General features: G+C 37.3%; 1 protein-coding gene across 2 annotated transcripts in view; it reads left to right on the top strand.

The window, feature by feature from the left end:
• TLL1 (tolloid like 1) overlaps positions 1-18800 on the top strand; it is a 123388-nt gene extending 104588 nt beyond the window's left edge. For both annotated transcript variants that reach the window (XM_079305711.1, XM_079305712.1), the window contains 5 exons: positions 3776-3901; positions 5226-5353; positions 9748-9961; positions 14925-15172; positions 16821-18800. In XM_079305711.1, the coding sequence (XP_079161837.1) occupies positions 3776-3901; positions 5226-5353; positions 9748-9961; positions 14925-15172; positions 16821-16955 (851 nt within the window). In that variant the 3' untranslated portion in view covers positions 16956-18800. The remainder of the gene's footprint in view (positions 1-3775; positions 3902-5225; positions 5354-9747; positions 9962-14924; positions 15173-16820) is intronic.
• The last annotated feature ends 900 nt before the right edge of the window (positions 18801-19700 follow it).

Genomic DNA, 19700 nt, shown 5'->3' with positions numbered 1-19700 from the left:
ACAAGTATTTTGACTTCTGGGAGTTGATGACATAATTTTTCAGCTGATGAAATGCTGGGTTTTTGCCTGTTCCCTTCAGCAACTCTTTTGGTGTTGTATTCTGCACCACAGCTAGAGATAAAGCATGGCCCAGCTCCAGCTTAGACGACAGAAAGCAGTTTTTGGGTGGTTAAAACCTGCTGTGATAAACTGTGAAAGCAAACAGTGACATAGGGCAACAGATGACCTGCATTAGGAAGGTATTTATGTTGATACAAGACAACATGCAATTATATTTTTGGCCGTAAAATAGTGCTAACAGCCAGACAGGTGCTACTGGAAAGTGAGAAAAATGTTTTTTTCAGCATTCTGTAAAGTTTACATTTGATGGGACAGTTCTGAAGAAAGCTCAGTTAGGAGTCTCTGCAGGGATGTAGCTGATCAACAGAGAATAAATATTGAGAATAAATATTGTATGTTTAGAATCAAGTTTCTCAGAAAAAGAGAGGAAACTAGGGCATCACTATATATATATATATATATTTTTTTTTTTTTTTTAAAAAAAGCCCTTTTATTAAGAATTTTTGGAATTGGATATTAGCCTTCTAAACAAAAACTTCCAATAATTAGGTTTTTATTCTTCTCCCTCTGTCTTTCTTCTGTCCTCCTCTGTCTCTTCTGTTTTCCTCTGTCTCCTGCTTTTGTTAAAAGATCAACACCAAGGAGTAAGTCCCTGCAGGACTCAGCAATCTGCTGGGCCTGTGAGACTAGAAAAGTATTAAATAACTCCAAAAAGATAATAATATATATATTTAAATAGCCTTATTTATTTTTTTGGTGATCTTTCTGAGAATATAGCCTAACAATTAGTTATAGTTTGACATTAAAGTGATTCCACTTATCATAAGATTCGTTCTTACTTCACTGTTTTAAATAAACATGACTGATTCTTTGCATGCACATTCAAAATATACATGGGTTTTGATGTAATGTAGAAATGGGGTTTGTTGGGATGTCTTTTCTTGTTTGGTGATTCACTGAGCAGTTAAAAAGAGAAAGCTAGAATGTTTCTAGCCTTGAACAGAAACTCATCTCTGGTGCCATCCTGGTACATTTTTTTCCACAGACAAGAAAGCTGCCTGCAGAGAGAAAATTTTTGTTTTTGAATCTTGCAAGGACTTGGTACAGGTCCCTTCAGGCCGAGTACGTATTATTCACAGACTGGTGGCCTCTGAGGGTTTCAGAGGTACGACCATTTGTCCTCAGAATGATTAAATCTATTATTTTCTTGAGAAAGGATCTTTCCTTCTTCTGAGTACTGAAATGAGAAAAGAAAGAAAGTATCCATTCAAAAGTGGGGGGACTCGTTTCCATCTGTCAGCATAACAAATGGCTTTGTTTTTATATGGCAAAACATTTGTTCTTGTAACTAATACAGACTAATTGTGTTTTTTTTCACAAATTTTTAACTGGGCAATCAATTTGACAGAAAGTCTGTTCTCAATTATGAAGTGTGAGGAAGGCTTGTTCAACAGTTGCATCCTTGATTAACTCTGTACAAGTAATTATTGTAGTTCAAATGTGTTCCAAACTTCTCCATTCTACCTTCTGTCCATTATTTCTGAGGACATCCAAAATGGGACTATTTGTTTATGCACTTGTCTGTTAAGAGACTATTTTACAGAATAGAAGCATATCTGATGTTAAAATACTTTTCAGTGTTTTCACAGAGTTTGGTGGATGATGAAAATGAACAGGGCTTTTATTAACAATTTGTGCACCAACCCCATACTTGAAAGCCTACCTTGAAAACATTTTGAGCTTGCCTTCCTTTTATTTTGTTATTCTGGTGGAAAATTCCAAACTAATCTCTTGGAGGGAAATATTGAAGGTTTTTGTTCACATTAGTTCTAATTTCTTAGTTGCTTGTTGCTGTTCTTCACTTGCAATGTGGAATTAATTTATGATAGTGCTTGCTTTTGCAAAATGATGACTTTGGTTGGAAATTGCAGATTTGCTACATCACTTAGGGACTCGCTTTGCAAGGTGCATAAACAGTGTATTGTGGAGCTTCTATGCTTCCTTTCATCATCAAAATGACATGTAGTATCTCTTTGAATGTATGGTTCTAAGAGGTATATATGTTTCCAACTCCTTCTTAACCTTCAGATCTGTTCACATTTGCAGAAAGCTTCCAAAACTTTCAGTGCAAACAGATTTGAGATTTACAGTACAAAATCCAGTGGATGCTTGGGTTAAAATGCTTGCCATAAAAGCACACTATCATCTTGTACAATCAATAGAAGCTGATTTTTATGGAAAGACCTGCAAGTCAACAGGTCAAGTGCTGAATACATTTTGGCAGATGAAGATGGCATGTATGCAATTGCAATGCAGACTTCCTTTGTTGTGTTACTGAATATGAGCGTCAGTAAGAGCAGAGGAAAAATGCACGAGTAAGACAATGAAAAGAGACTTAAATTATCCATAGTAGCTTCCAATCTACAGAAATTCTTGCTGTACCTGCTGAAGTCTGAAATATCACATTGCCTTGCTTGGAGATAATGTTAACAGCTGCTTTCCAAGATAAATAAGACTGAAAGGGGTAAATGCTCTGCATTCTAAACCACTAAAACCAGACCCCAGAGATGACCAAAATTCCTTTACTCTTTTTCCTCCTCTCTTTTGCATGTTGAAATGGAACATTTAGTAAAATATAAGGGAGGTTTAATATATGTGTATCTGTATATATATGTATATACACACATATACATGTATATATATAAGCATACACACATATATATGCTAAGAAAGTATACATGTGTGTGTGTGTATACATTTATAGTTATACACATGTGCACACCTATAGGCATGTATGTGTACATACATGTCAGGAGCAGTATGCCTCTTTTAAAGGGACCAGCTTCACCTAAAACAAGAACAGCTGAATGACATAGAAGCGTGGCAGCAGAGGCCTCTTGCTACAATGACAGCCTGTTAATCTAGTTTGGCTTTTGTCCATGCAATGAATTTGTAGCTGTTTAATGCAGGTCATATTTCCTCCACTACACTCTGCTTTATTTCTAACACACTAAAAGCTCTTTTGAAGGATTATATGTTAATAAACAGAACTGTATGCTGTACTGTAGCTCTTGAACTAACTAATGCCAATTTCTTTTTCTTTTTTTTCAATGAAATGTTTTTTTTTTTTTGTGATGTTTTGAATGTCCATATTCATTAAAAGAAAAGCCCACTGTCACTCTGCTGGGGAAAAAAGCCCAACTTATTAGAAAAGCTTATGTAAAATCTTTCTCTTCTTATTTTTTAATGTGTCGAAGTTGAAGTCTTTTCCGATCTATATGGTCCTTTCAAGATATCACCATTAAAGTGTGGAATTTGCACAAAGCTGGAATTGCACAAAGCTGTGTTATCCATAAACTACACTACCATTGTTTGCTAAAATAAAACTAGATGTTTATGAAACCTTTACCAGCTAGACCACTTGAAAGAGTAAAAGTTCGTGAATCTCTTACCTCCTTTGTTCTAGCCTGTTTGCTTTACTAGTTCTTCTCCCTTAGGAACTAATGCTCATTTCCTAGAAAGATGAGACAGACTTTGTGCCACAGTGCAAGGCTGCAGGCTGAGCAAAGAGTGACTGGAAGGCAGAAAAGTACCTTTCTGGGAAGAGTGACTGTGCTGTAGCTTATCCTGCCCTGGCCTCAGGCTTCATGCTCCTCTGGGAAGCAGGGTGTGCTGGGAGCTGTGTGCTCACCTGAGCTTGTTGTGTGTTTTGTAGACAAGGATGAGTGCTCAAAGGACAACGGGGGCTGCCAGCACGAGTGCATTAACACAGTGGGAAGCTACGTCTGCCAGTGCCGGAACGGATTTGTGCTACACGAAAACAAACACGACTGCAAGGAAGGTGAGTAGGAAGGGATTGCAGTGGTTGGTTACAGCAGGCTCGCAGAAAGCTTTCTGCAGCTCTCCTTTCAACCAAAAGAAAGGAACAAAGTTCTTGGTAATGGGGTTTTAGACAGTTGGGCTTTAGCACTACAGCATCCCTCCCCTGTCCCATCCCTTCATCCCCAGCATTTGTGTGGGCTGAGTTCAAGGCCCACAGGAATGAAGTTTGGAAAACTCAGGATCACTGGCACGGAGTGCTACTTTCAATAGTTTTGTGAAGTGTAGAATATTTAAAGCTCTGATAAAGTATTTATCTCAGGCTGTATTAAACACAGGGGTAGAGTTTCTGGACAGAAGCCTGGTAAACCTGTGATTTGCTGCTATCAGGAGCAGTTATTTTCCTCACAGTCAGTTTGAAACCGTATCTACCCTTTCTGGGGTTTTTTAGGTGACATATTTAGACAACCCAAGTTCCAGTCAAAGCCCTATGCATCTTTCTTCTCCTTGGCTCTCTCAAGGTGGGACTACCTTCAAGAAAATGATAGGATTTAAACTTAAGTATAATTTAAATTCTCTGTAAATGAACCTCAAGTGTGCAGTAAAATTTCAGCTGCTGTAACGTCTCAATATTTTCTAGCATGGATTTAATCTGAGAGTAAAGACATGCTCTTTGTGAATCATTTGCATTTTCACTGGTTTTGGAATGCTACATGCCTACTCCAAAAGTTTTTTCAAATAATTTTCTGATATTTAGAAAGCAATTTGAGATTGTTAAAACTAAATAGAAAAATGCCTTCTTTTAATTCTGGGTACCAGTGGTTTAGTTGTGAAGTCGGTGACTAAGCTGTTCTTTGTTCATACTCACAGTTTAATCTTTGTTGTTCTCAAAGTGTGTACATGTATAGCTAGAAACTGTGGTTTACAAATCAAATTGATTGCTCTGAAGCTGTAGTGAAAATTACCAAGAAGAGAAAAAAAAAGTTGTTCAAGAAATTTCTTTTGAAGTTGGAGTAGTGAGATTTCTCTTATGGATTTACACACTTACTTTTATGTAGGATGGGGGGAATAGGAAAATACTTGATTAATTTTTAGTATTTATCTTGTGTTTATTCCTATATAAGACTTTTTCTGTCCATTATATACAAAAGTGTATGTTTCACAACATAGGGAAACGTGCTGGGTTAATGGTCTAAAGCACATGCCTGAGGGGAGGAACATGACTGTGCACTCTGAAAAGCATGCTTACCTATCTTCCTAAAGATCCTTTCCACTTAGTGGCTGCCCTGGCAAAAACCTCAGAATGCAGATCCCCAGACTAACTGATGCTATCACTGTTGGCACAGCTGAATGTGAACAGAAGATCCACAGTCCCAACGGCATCATCACGAGTCCCAACTGGCCTGACAAGTATCCCAGCAGGAAGGAGTGCACGTGGGAAATCAGTGCTACCCCTGGGCAGAGGGTCAAACTGGTGAGTCTCTGCCTTCCCTTCCTTTCTAGCTTTTCCTCCATCAAATCAGCTTCTCAAATGACTGCTCAATGATATGAAACTGTTACTGAGCTCTACTGTCAGTTTGCATCCCAGAGGTAAACTATTTTAAAAAGTTGCTGACTCCTGTCCATTTCTGGCCAGCAGGGACTACTCAATATCACAGAGTTGTGATTTAAGTTTATGGTGATTGGAAATACTCTGTACAGCAAAGGAAGGAAGAACACTTTCTTCCTGTCAGACTTTACTTTATCATTGTTGCAACTCATAAAACTTGTGCAAAGTTTTGGCAGATATGGCAGAGAGCGTTTACACAATTTCCAATATAGAGAAAAAGCAACATTTTGTGTTATGAACAGTCCTCTACACACACTTTTTTCCTGTTCTGTTTTTTGGGGAGGAAAAAGACACAAAACTACTGAGAATCTGGATTTCTCATTTAAAAGTAGTTTCAAATTTTAACATAAGTAGAAGAACAGCCTGGAGTAGACTTGTGAATTTTGTGTCCAGCTGGCTGAGGACGGTGCTGGTGTGCAGAGACAGGCCTAGCAGAGCTTAGCTAGCTTGTGGGCTAGCTTGTTGCCCATGGGGTTTCTGCTTTAAGCTGGTATGGGCTTGTGGTTTGGATGTGTGTTGAGCAGTGTTGATAATACAGAGATGTTTTTATTATTGCTAAGCAGAACCAACAGCAGCTATTTCTGCTGGCAAGGAAATTGAGGGTGACTGTGGGGAGACACACCCAGGACTAGTGGCCCAAAATGACCATAGGGATATTCCAGACTATGTGATGTCATGCTCAGGATATCAAACAGATGGAGGAAGGAGGAAGGGGATGGTATTTGGAGAGATAGTACTTGCCTTCCCAAATCACCATTTCCCATTATGGGGCCCGTGTGATAGCTGAACACCTGCCTGCCCATGGGACACAGTGAATTAATTCCTTGTTTTGCTTTACTTGTGTGTGCAGCTTTTGCTTTTCCTATTAAAATGTCTTTTTCTCAGCCTACAGGTTTTCAGTCTTTCACACTTCCAATTCTCTGTCCAGTCTTCCTACTGGGACAGTGAGCAAGCAACCTGTGTGGGGCTTGGCTGCTGCCTGGGGTTAAACCACTCCTGTTACTGGTGCAGATGTGGGGTTGTGTACTGATCCCTTCTCACCAAAAATGAAACAATTGTACTGTAGTGGAGGGGATGGTATTGGTGGAGAATGGTGTGCTTGCTCTGCACCATGCAAGGGTAAAAAATAGGTTTCTAATTCAGGCAGCCTTCCTTCTGCTGCTTCTGAGCAAGTATTCTTCATACTCGCTGAATAAACTAAAGCCAGACAGGTTGTAAATCCTTTTCCAATGCTTATACCCACAGCATGTAAAATTCCAACATTCAGATATCTTCAGCAAAATATTTCATGGTCTACTTTATACAGAAAAGGTGTTTTTTTTTGTTTTTTTTTTTTTTTTTTAATTGGCTTTTGCCAATGGAACTGGAAAAATAGACAGAATTTTGCTAGATAGAGTTTTCAACAATACCTCCATGATTTAGCGTCTGAGATGTGCTCTTCTGTGCAAGTCAGTAGGGTCAATTACTAAATTCTGTGTGTACAATATCTTTAAGTTGTGAAGTAAAGCAAGGTCCCATATCAATAATAATTACACCATAATTCCACAATGGATCATTATTTTTTTCTTTCACACTGTATTTAAGTTTACTTTTCGTAGTTCTATTCTTCAAATTGAACAAAAAGAAAATAGGTTACTTCAGGGTAACAAACCACATGCATTGTGAGGCTGCACTTTAGTTTTTGAAAGAGTTGTGTGTATGGAAACTAATCTTTTGTTGTGAATGCCCTCGCTCTGCTAATCACTGAAAAGGCTCTTCCTGAATGGGCTAAATTCAAGTATTTGGTGCAATTAAGAAGCCTGTGAAAAAAAGGGTACGTACTTCAGAATTTTTAAATGAAACAAGTAGATGAAGATGGCTCTGAAAATGTACATAGTAGAGAGACTGATTTTCATGAGCTAGTCAGCCAGATGTTTGAGAGACAGACTTGTATCCCATCCAGGCAGCTCTCCAAAAGTGACACCAATGTTTCTACTCGGTTGGCAGGTATAGATAGAAAGGACTGGATGGTCAGAAGCTATGTGTAACATTTCTGAGCATCATTCCCACTAAGGAGACAAATCACATGGGGTTAAAATAGTCATGATGGGGTAGGAATTCAAAAGTATTTTTCCCAGGAAGAGAGGATGTGATTTAATTATACTACCATCTTTATTAGATGATTTGTGAACTCTGTTGGCAGCAACTGTTCAGCTATGTTTAACTTTCGGGGAAGTTTGTGTCAGTTCTCCTCTTCCAAACCAGTAAGGAACTGGCTGATTTTTAAAACATAGAGACTGTCTTTGGGTGTTTTAAAATATCAAGAGTTTTGAGATTTTAAAAGTATGCACATTAAGATCTGATTTTCCTTTAAAAAACAAGTTTCTTGCATTCTCTATGGAATTGCTAGAATTGACTGCTATACCCACAACAGATTTAGGACTTTTTCTAGTCATGTTTAAGGGACACAATACAAAATGTGCTGTGCTTCTGCAGGCTTAGGAATCCCAGCGAGAAATCAAATATTAAAAATAATAGGTGTGCCTTACACTTCATAATGAGATATGCTTCCCAGAGAGTGTTGGTTTTGTTGGGGGATTTTCATGCTGGTGAGAAGTGAACAAAACAGATATAATTTGCTTCTAAAAAAAAATAACTTATGCAGGCTGTTCTTGGACCGTGCCTCTAGCTCCCATTGATTCCAAGTTGGCGACTCAGTTCTGGGTTTAACTCCCTTACTGAGGATTAGTCCCTCAGCTTTCTGGGGTTTTCTTAATCCATCAGATTTTATTTGGGTACAAATGACAACACATAGCTGGCATCATAAAAGTAGGTTGGTTGACCACAGTTTAAGAGCAGCAGGAGTGACTGCAGTACAGCTGTTTTCATTGCCTCTGAAGTTTCAGTCTCTTAATATAAACCCCAAACTGTTACAGTGAAATGAACCTGCATCCACTGCACCACACAGCTCCTCACAAAAAACAAGTGTTATTTTGAATATTGAAGTTCTCTGGGAAAAAAAATTGTGTCAGCTCTTAATATTAATTACCATCACATTTTACACTCTCAGGCTTCCACCTACCAATTTGGTAGGTCAGATTTGTTTTGGTGTACCAGAGAGAATGCTTAATTGTGGTATTTGTTCTGTATTTGATAGTTCAGTTTTGTTTCTTTTAATTCCTGTTCCTTAATCCTATTCTATTTGGGTTGTGGGGCTTTCTGTTTTTGTTTTTGTTTTTTTTTTAAATAAACAGTCAGTTACGTGACTACTCATGAAAGCATATGCACTTGGTGTTTCTATGATATTTTGTTCAACAAAATAGATTTTGAATTTCAACTTAAATTGTAGGTTACTCTATACAAAATTCACAAAGATGTATATTGCTTCACAGTGTTTACATGAGGGAAATTACCAGATATTAAGCTTCAGGGTTGTTGTTGAAGTTTAGCTCTGGTCAAAGTCTTATCTTAAAAATCTTAGATGTCCCCTTGAAATAAGTTTGTTTATATCATTCTAGTTTGGAAGACAGTCTTTCATATCTGAAATGCAGGTATTAGTTGTATGTGTGTTAACAGTTTCTGTCAGGCATGGAATACACTTTTTGGAAATGCCTGAAATTTATTCCAATGAATAATTAATAAATTCCAATGAATAATTATTTTTCACCATGCTTTTGCTAGCAAAAATGTGACCTAAGCATGAAGGGTGAAGCCTCAAACATTCTTAAGGAGTAAAAATAAAAAATAGATTTCTAGATAATAGATTAGAAAATATAACTTTCATGCATAAACCTTCATGTGGAAAAGTCATTCTCAGAGGCTTTAGCTGCAGTGTCATGTAGGTTTTAAAAAAGGGTGGGGGGGAAAGAGCCATTATGTTTTGCAGATGTTTCAATCAATCCTCAACTATGCAAGGAAACAATAATTTCTGATTTTTGCTGTTGTGAATGCTCTGTGAAATTAGGAACAATACTAAAACCAGTGCAAATTCAGCAGAAAGGCAGCAGTATTCTAGATTTAATATTCTCCTATAGGTAGTAGTTGGTTATAAAGATTCTAATGTGTTTCTGTATGAAGGATGATGCACTCTTGAAGTGTCTTAACTTTCATTCCACTTTCTCAAGATCAGTGTTATTTAAATCCACAGGCTTGTAGCAGCAGTAATGCTAAATCTGTCATTTTAACTGCATCCTTGTATGCTAAAACGTATTAATATATATAAATATGTACGGTGTAAAAGCAGTCCTACAATGGGTAAATTTACCATTTTTTCTCCCCAGACATTCAATGAATTTGAAATAGAACAACATCAAGAATGTGCTTATGATCACTTGGAAGTGTTTGATGGGGAAAGTGAAAAATCTCCAATCCTGGGGCGCTTATGTGGCAACAAAATACCAGATCCTCTCATTGCTACTGGAAACAAAATGTTCCTCCGCTTTATTTCTGATGCCTCAGTTCAAAGAAAAGGCTTCCAAGCAACTCACTCTACAGGTCAGAAACCAGGATGTGCTTTTTACTAACTGCTCTTACCCGTTGTTCTTTAGTGGTATATATGCAGATTTTTTTTTTTTGTTTGTTTTTGTGGGAATGGGATGAGTTCACAGACGTAACAGCTGTATCTAATGAAGCCTTAAGCCAGTAGGAAAAGGCTGAGATTGCAGAAAGTATTCTTTAATATTTTGCATATTCCTTTCTCCCTGTCTCTCTCATAGGTAAGAAATTAAAAGGTGTTGAAACAGAGTCAGATAAGAAATGAGGTTCCTCAGGATTCATGACCTGAGCTCATAAAAGATGGAATATCTTTTCACTGCATTTGTAATGTAATCACTTAACTGGGACATGTGATGCACCTTCATTACTTTGCTGATCTAATTTAAACAAAAATCTGTACTTCGTATAAAAAGATATTTCTTTCCTGTAGTGCTTTAAAGGAAAGATAAACCAAAGAAGAATAAGAAAAAAACAGCATTAAGGACTTTCTTAGGACCTTTAAAATACAGTGTTTTACATATTTACCATTCAACTTTCCTGTTTGGCAGAAGTCACTGAAGTTGGAAACAGTGGTTTGTAATTGCATTAAGAGAGTTTTTGGGACATTTTCAGTGTGTAGATGTTGCTTGGCTTACAGTGGCCTCTAGTGCTGAAGCTCTGAACATCCAGTGTCTGCAGTAAAGCAAGGGGATTTGGGGTTTTTTTGCCTTTATTTTAATCTTCAATTACAATGTCTGTCATTACTTTCTAGAGTTCCTGCTTATTTATCCAGGCAATAAATAATTCAGAAAATATTTCATAAATATATCTGGTAGAAAATAAGGTTTAATGACAGGTAATAGTTATTAATAGAATACTAAAGGTGATGAGTCACCATTAATGTAATATGATATTACTCAAAGTATCCATCAAGAAATGCTCAGATAAAAAACCCTCATATATATATATATATAAATTTTGGCATTTTGTCTTTTTTTCCTTCTGATTTGTTCTGAATAGTTCAAAATCTTTAGTAATATAATTTCCGTTTCCAAGAAAGACAGTAGACAACAGCATATGAAATTTTTATGATCTGGGCCTTGAAACTGAAAAGTTTAGCTACCTGCAATTCAGTTGGTTTTTCTTGTGGAAAATCCTTTTACAAGCATGCAATGTTTTGCCTTCCCTACTACAGTAACACTTTCCTTAGATGCAAAATTAGACAGAAGTAATAATTACCCATTTTTAATTACCTCAGGGTATATAGTTAAGGGTCAGAAGTCTTGCTAGAACAGGGGTTGTAAAACTACTATCTCATTTATTGTCCTCACGTTTGCAGAATTGGAGCAGTCAGTATGTGAACAAAGTTCAGATGAATACTCCCTAGATTCTAAAGACTGATAATTTTGTTACAACTCGCTGAATTTTCCGTCATATCTGCTGAGTTTAATATACCTTAAATATAAAAACATTCATAGCATGGACAAGCATGTGCTTTTCTAAGAAACTGAGAAAAATATAATCTACCCAGCTTTTAAGAATGTTAAAAAAAAAAACCTACAAAGTTTACCTCTTTGAGAGAGGACATTTATTCCTGCCAGCTGCTGTTGCACAGCCTGCTCCCTGAGATGAGCCCTCATCACTGGCATGGACCTGGAGGTAGTGTTTGAATGAAGGACAGCTCGGCTCTTTCAGTCTGTTCCTCCAGTCTTGAGCCAAATGCAGATCCTCTGTGAGGATTCTGTGAGAACTTTACCTCTGTGCCGAGGACATGTGTGAAGGAACAGATACCTAACGAGCATATGGGGCAGAGGATTGTATTCCCTTAGTTCATCTTCTCCAGAAAAAAAATAATTGATGGTATGCAATGGAAGTAGACAAGGTTGTGTTGTATCTTCCATAGCTGTACAGACAGGGAGTGCTGAGGAAGCTGCTGCTGTCACTTCTGACATGTTGGCAGAACTCAGTGAAAGGACTGGTGTAACACAAGAGCAGTGAATGAGTAGCTGGATTCTATGCCCAGAGCTTCTCTGCTTCTGCATTCCTGGAATCTTCATGATTTAATTATTATTCCAGTAGATGCTGTTGATGATGTTGGTTTCCCTTCTATGACACTTTCTGGTTTGAAGCACTATCCAATTTCAAAATTTCCATTTAATACTTCAGAAAACAGGATAAAAACGTAGCAACAAATACAGTAAAGTTTAAAAAAGTAAACCGGATAGAAAAGCTTCCTTGGGTGGAGCAAAACTTATAAAATGCTGTTTTGAAAGCACAACACAGTTTTAGAAGAAGATTCTGTCATATTTTCCCCTCTCAGAAAAGGCATAACCCATCCAAGAGGAATTCATAAAAATGCTCCTGACAGAACATTAAACATCGTTGCTCAGGGAGTGATCTATCTGTCCTGACTCAGGCATCCAGTTCTCTTCTGGACAGTTTCATTTATGGTGCCTGGCCTCCAGCCACTGCTCTAGGAGGCTGCAGATCTACTACACCTCCTATTCATATCTGTCAATGTTGGGAGGATGTCTCAAACAGATTTGGATATCTCAGATGTCACTCAGTTTAGAGGCCCATGTTGTTTCCAAAATAGCTGTAATAATTCAGTGTGGGAGTGCTGAATGAAATTTATAATCTTGTTTCGTTAGTTCAGATGGTGTAGGTTTAAGTTTTCCCAAGTGTCTGACTTGTTAAACAATCGGGAAACTACTGGTCGATTTGTTCTTATGTTTGTAAGAAGCCTAAGAGTCCCCAGAAAGGTCATGAAACATGAGGGGTTTTATGCCTTAGATGGTCTAGAAGGAGTTTTTCACAGAAGCTACCAGATCACCATCATTTTACAAGTTGGACATGTTTCCTTACAGTCAGAAGCACACATCCTGCCCATGGCAGAGCAGCTGTGCCTGCACAGTGGAAACCACGATGGGTTAGCTCTAGCAGCAAGGCTAAGCAGGCAGTGCTGCATGGCTCTGCTCTGTGCCTGTCCCACGTGTCCCAGGGCTGTCCTCACCCTGCAGGCTGGATGCAGACCTCTGAAACTGCAGCTTAATTCTTAAGAAACTGAAAAACTGGCTTGTAATTTCTATTCTAAAATATGAGACTATAATCTATGAGAGAAGGGCATGGGAACAGAATTGCCATTTTCTGTGCTTGTAGAGTTACAACTTTCCTTTAAGCTCCTGTTCTCTGTAGCAAGCAGAGGGAAAGAATGCAGACAGTTCATTAAATGTTTTCTTGTTTGCAGCTGTTTGGTGTCCAAGGCAGGGAGATGTTCCTATTATTGGCAAGAGTCCAGTCAAACAAAAAAAAGCACAACTCTGTCTCTGCTCAACAACAAAAAAAATCAACCAAAAAACCCAACCAAACAAAACACTAAACACAAATCAAAACAAGAATAAAAAACTAGCAAACAAACCTCAAAAATAACAACAAAATAAAACCCAACTTTAAAAGGAAGCAGATGAAATTCACAATATGGAGAAAAAACAGTACATTAGAATATCAGTGAGAAATAACTCTTTGAACTATCTTTCTTGCCAATGTTTTATCACATGCTCCTAATTTGTTCTTTAAGACCAAAAAATTTGAAGTTTCAGATTGAACTGATCTTGCATAACAGATTACTTCCATAATTATGTCTCCTGGTTTTATTCCTTCATTTCCCTATTAAGAAAAAAATCCACTCTTTTTAAAAAGTAAGGATTTGGTCATTACCATTATTAACTCTTAGCTCAAATGTGACTCCTCATCATATAATAGTGCAATTGGTCATGTTTAGTGTGGGTGGAGTCTGTGAAGTAAAGTTCAATGTGTCTCATCACCAAAGCTTAGAAAGATTTGAATCTTGCTGTTTATTTCAGGTTACTCCAAAATGATAAATAAATAATATCTACATATTTTAAATGCTGATAATTTATTTATAAAAATTAAATCTATACTTATGAGTCTCAGTATTTTGTTCAAGCTCATTTGCACTCGATGTTTTTATCGAGTGCTTGCAAGAGATGATTTGTTCTTGATAAGAAACCACAACGAAATTATTCTGTTTGCATTGAAATCTTGATACATGTAAAATAAAAGCCTGCACCCACCTTTTGAAAATATGATGCATTTTGGAAACAAAGTATTTTTCCTCTTAAGTACAATTTGCCTCTGTTCTTCATTGGGTTCTAATAACACTTTTATTTATTTGTTGTACACCTTATTCACTTATACACTACAGCTAATTCATATTTCAATTCTGAACTCTTTGAGCAGTTATAAACAAGCTCTAAAGTCCCACATCCATTCTGCAACTGCATACAAATAGAGATGTATGCCAAAATAATGATTTTGACAAAAGGCACAGATCTCTTGCCAAAGGCTTGCCTCTAGAACAAGTTTTCAGCTACAAGATTTTCTCTGGTAGCAGCAGCTTTCTCTTAGCCCACTCTTTGCAGAGAAAGATCTGCTCATGAGCTACACAGCAAGCAAAGTAGCAAGCTTTGTATTGAGCTGCCTCTCCAGGTGCCACAGGGTGGTTAAAGCTGACAGTACTGTGAAACAAAAGGGTTTGGCACTCAATCACTGACTATGTGTGTGCTGGATCTGACCCTCCCCTATCACTTGAAAATGGTGTCATTAACTTCTGTGGAAATGTCATCACTGAAATGTGGGTACCCTCACAGCAAGTGATTTGATGGTCACAGGAACCTTTCCAGTGCCTACCCAAAGACTGTCATACTCCTTAAGCCACATTTACTGATCCCTGTCTTTGTCTTTCACTTGAAAATGATGAACTGTGTTTGAATCTTTAGTCATAAAAGAGAATTTATATAAGAAAACTCAGACTGCTGGAGTTATACTGTGTAGTACTTTGCTCTCAGCTCATCTAATTAACCTCCTTGTGGTGTTAAAATGCGCTCAGCCTGAATGAGTCTGGGAAAAGGAAGACACAAATTTGCACAGAATAAGCTTCTTCATTTTTTCCCCCTGCATTTAGAGTGTGGTGGCCGGTTGAAAGCTGAGCTCAAGGCCAAGGACCTGTTCTCCCATGCTCAGTTTGGGGACAACAACTACCCGGTGCAGGCAGACTGCGACTGGCTGCTGGTGGCTGAGCGCGGTGCGCGCGTCGAGTTAATGTTCCAGACTTTCGAGGTGGAGGAAGAGGCAGACTGTGGCTATGATTACCTGGAGCTCTTTGATGGTCATGATAAAACTATGAGACTTGGTCGATTTTGTGGATCTGGGGTAAGTAAATAGGCATAAACCTTTTTTAGTTTTCATTTCTACAGAAAGAGTAAGAAAGGCAGGGCAGAGGAAGGGGAGGGTTGTGAGATTTAGTTACTGCATCTTATAGTGAAGGTACTACATTATCCACTTCAGATTTTAATGCATAAATGTGCAGGATTGTAGTACAATCACACCCTTGAAAAATTTTCATCAACAAATATTCTTAAAATATTCTTATCTATTTTTTAACCAAAGTATTGTAATGTTATGTTGAGTTTTAAGTAGCTGGCAGTGGCATGCTTATCAGCACACAAAGAAAAGTTAGCAGCTTTGGAAATGTACCATTGTTAAAAATTATTACATTAAAGTTCTTTGAATTGGAAAAAACCCACATTTTACTGTAGGAGGGGTAGCTGTGAAGTATTTGTAGTATGCACGTTGACTTTTAAATCTGATTTTAGAAAAAAACCTTGCTCCTAATTTGGGTGATTAACATGTGCCTTAAGAAAACCATGAAATCCTGTATGCATTCTGACACATTTAACTGTGAGACATGGAAGAAATTGGTCAGATGACACCCTGAAAATGCTGTATCTTATTTCTCATTTTAGACCTGTATTGGTCTCCTGGAAGCCTGCCTTGTGAAAACTGGTGCCATGATCCCACAAGTCCTCATTAATTCTTTCCATGTGTGCCAGTGCAAGCACACTTACACTCTTTGCCTAGATAAAAGGCTTCAAAGACTCTTCATGAGATGAACAGGAGCTCTTAAATAATTATGTGTCACTTTTTTCAGCTACTGTGCTGGATCAAACATCCTAGTCATTCAGACAAGTTACCTGTAAACTGACTTAAATCCTTTTAGTGCATTTTTGAACCTTAAATAATGATGCACAAAAGGTGCTTCTACTTGAATTGTGTGATTTCTAAGGGAAATGCTACAACTGAGCTTAAAATCTACTAATTTACACAAAATAATATTTTTATTTGAAAGCTACCTTATTTTAAAGTAGAAAGGCAGCAATCAAGAAAATGGGCTGAATTATTTTCTTCTTTTGGGGGCTTGGGGTAAAATGGTTGAACATTAGTGGGTGGCAGTTTGGTTCTGATAAGATGTAAATAAATGGCTTCAGATGCCACACAGGATAGATACAATTTAATAGAAAAATTATTGAAAATAAAAAGCAAAATGATCCAAACTGGAGTGGGAAAAAGACACTGTTAGTAGATATTACCACCTTCTCAGCTCTAGAAGGAGGATTTGGTAGTTCAGCTGATAATTCTGATCAACAGGCTTCAGTAATAAAACAGGAGATTGTAAGGACTGTGAAGAATAAGATAGAAAATAGGTATTGGCCTCTGTTATTTATCTAAATTTGGAATATTGTATATGGTTCTGTCCAGTCACTTTCTCCAGCAGAACTGGAGAAAAACTAGGAGTTTAGGTTATTTCCTCAGTCTGTCTCTGAAATTCCTAGCCTAAAACTGGGAGCACAATGTGATAGAGTTATTCTATCTGATGATGTCAGATGGCATTGTATGAGACACAGTGGAATTACATGATGATATCTAGCAGGCAAATAGAAATATTCATAAGGGAAAAAAAAAGTGAATGAATACACAGAGTAGACAGATAATTTTTTTTCTTTTTATTCTTTTGTTTTAGCCACCAGAAGAAATTTTTTCAGCAGGGGAATCTCTTTTACTTCACTTTCACACTGATGATACAATCAACAAGAAAGGATTTCATATACGATACAGAAGTATAAAATATCCAGATAGTGTGCACACCAAAAAATAACACAAGAACCTCTCTACCAGAAAAGAAGAGTGTGAAAGAAAGAACGCACAGTGAAGAGGAAGGCGTGTCATTTTTTTTTTTAAAACTGAAGTTACTATCTGACTTATAAGACCAGAGACTGAAGAAAAAGAAAAGAAGAAAATCACCTACCCCAGTGGAATAGTCAAGATGATGATGTGCAGGCTCCATACTTGACTGTCTCTGCAGAGCTTGTGAAAAGACTTTGCATGCAGGGAGAATATAAAAGTGTTTTCATGGTCCAGTATTTGCGTGTGGCTTCAATCAGTTTCATTCAGGGGAAGTGACCCTGCAGGCCATTCTTCCTTCTGACAATTGTAGGGTGCTAGGAGGAAAAGAAGCTCTTTTATGTCACACACTCAAAATACTGTCCTTCTGCCTAGTTGCTTTGACTCTGAATCCTGTGTATGGCGTGTACAAGGACTTGAAAGAAGGTATGAATTGAGAAGTCCTTCCTGCATTGTTCTGTATTTTTTACAAATTCACCTATCGTATCAGGTTATCAGTGTTTTGAAACTGGAAAATCCTACTTCTGAAACATAACTGATCTATAGAGTATTTTGTTTTACTAATGACTGAAAAGTCTGAACTGTTACATCAGTCATCACTAGTGACAATTCACTAGTTGGCTGAATTTTATTGGTGTAAGCATCTGAAAATATTTGGTTTACTGGTTAAGTAAGTTATATCCGATGATGTGCTCTTATTTTGCACTGAATATAGAAAGAGACTGAGATGAAGACCTGTCCTGAATCAAAATCTGTGTCCATGAGAAAGAGAAAGGGTCAAGGATCATCTGAAATCCTCCTACAGAATTTGTTTTCAGCAGTACATTTGAAACCACTGCTAAGCTTTATTTCTTTGGACCTTTTTGTGAATGAGCTATCTGCCTGGTTCAGTTACTCAGAAATGAAGCTGAAGTAGAGTCCAAAAGACAAGTTTCCCAAAGAGGTTTTTGTTAGATTTTTTTTTTTTCCTAAGAGTAAGACTATCCACCACGGTGAAAAAATAGCAAAACAAAACAACAGACCCAGGATTTTTTTGTTATCAAGTGTGAATTCCTATGGTGCTATTCCATGAACATTAAAAAACAAACCAAGAAGTTTTAGACTTTTGAGCCAACAGTTTGCAGATCATGAATGTCTCACTATACCTGGCTGCATCTGGAGAAGGAAGGCTTTACTGCTCCTGTGGAAAGTAGGTTGCAATGGCAGTGCTATTCCTGTGGAACAACTACTATTATTGCCTTAGAATCCTCGCACACAATCAGACAGATCTTCCTGTAGATACACTCCTAATTTGATAAATAATTCGACAACTCCAGCATCTTAGCATCCACTAACAAAAGGATCTTCAAGCAAAAGCCCCATCTGCAGAGAGATCATCTGCTGTAAATACAGTGACCTGCTTTTGATGTAGAGATATGTTACATTTAGAACTGAGATATTCTATGTGCTTTAGGCCGTACATGGCTCTAGTCATAATGTATATGCATTATGTAAGTATTGTATGAATGAGTCCCAGGAGAGTGAGAGGTATTGTATGGGTGAACATGGAATTGTTTCTTTATGTGCCAAGTTCTATCAGGACCCTGTTTGACTGTAGCAACTTTTCTTTAAAGGCTTCATAGACAGATAACAAGGACTTCTAGTTTGCAAGAATCAAGTTTAAATGAAGTATTAAGTTTCACTTACAAAAAATATTATTTTGATATCCTTTGATGTAAGTTGCTACTCAAATTAGCTTAGTTTTTGTTTCCTTCTATGAACATACATTGGCACTAATAAATCTGACCTTTTTTTATAAAAATAAAAACTGAATGTCTGTATAGGTCTCTTTGCTTGTTTTAACTGCCCTGTTATTACTCATACATGTTTTTCTTTTTTAGATAACTGATGTAGGTGAAGCTCAAAAACTTAATTCTTTCTGTGTTTCTGTAATGCTGCTCCACTGTCTCTTTGGCTCATTTTCCAGTTTGTTTGATCAAGAAATGAACTACAAACTCTTTCTCCAAGGTCTTTTACTATGAAATTCAGGCAGAGATATAACTAAGTTAAAAAAACCCCATACATATATTCTTGATGTTTTACATAATTTATCAGCTGGGTAGAATTCCAATGCTTGAATTTCTGAAAGGAAAAGTTAGCAGCAGCAGAAGCAGTGTCTTGCTGGCATGGTTAATCAAAAGGATCTGGGGAAGTCTGAGAATGAGAGTAAATGCAAGTTTCCATGTTATCTTATTTTCCACTTTTCTGTTCTGGTCTCCTCTTAATATTATCTCTATCTGTTTGCTAAAGCCTTTCTTTTCTCTATATTTGGCTTTCTTATTTCCCTCAGGATTACTCTAATAATGACAGGGTTGAGCCAAGATCATTATTTTTTGGAAAGGGTTGTTTTGTTGTTGTTGATTCATACAAGCCCCTGTATAAATCCTGCTGTCCTATGTTAAATAGTGCAGCAGGAATGGATTGAGAAGAGGTTGGACTGAGGGCAACACATTATGGTGTATTTCCAAAACCCTGTGGAAGGTGATTCTTTATGGTCATATCAAAGTATTGCTTTAAAGCACAGCATTTCTGAGATTTTTTCACATGGAATATGTAGAAGTCAAAAGAAAGTAGCTGCCATAACTTTAAATGCAAAGTTTGATTTTGTTTCTCTGATTGGTTATTCCTTTGTAGATCACATCTGCTTCAGGGTGGTGAAAATGCAGAAGGTGTTCTTAAT

Source organism: Erithacus rubecula, assembly GCF_903797595.1.
Source record: "Erithacus rubecula genome assembly, chromosome: 5".
NCBI lineage: Eukaryota > Metazoa > Chordata > Aves > Passeriformes > Muscicapidae > Erithacus > Erithacus rubecula.
The sequence above is the reverse complement of the archived record's forward strand: the minus strand, read 5'-3'. Positions and strand labels throughout refer to the sequence as shown.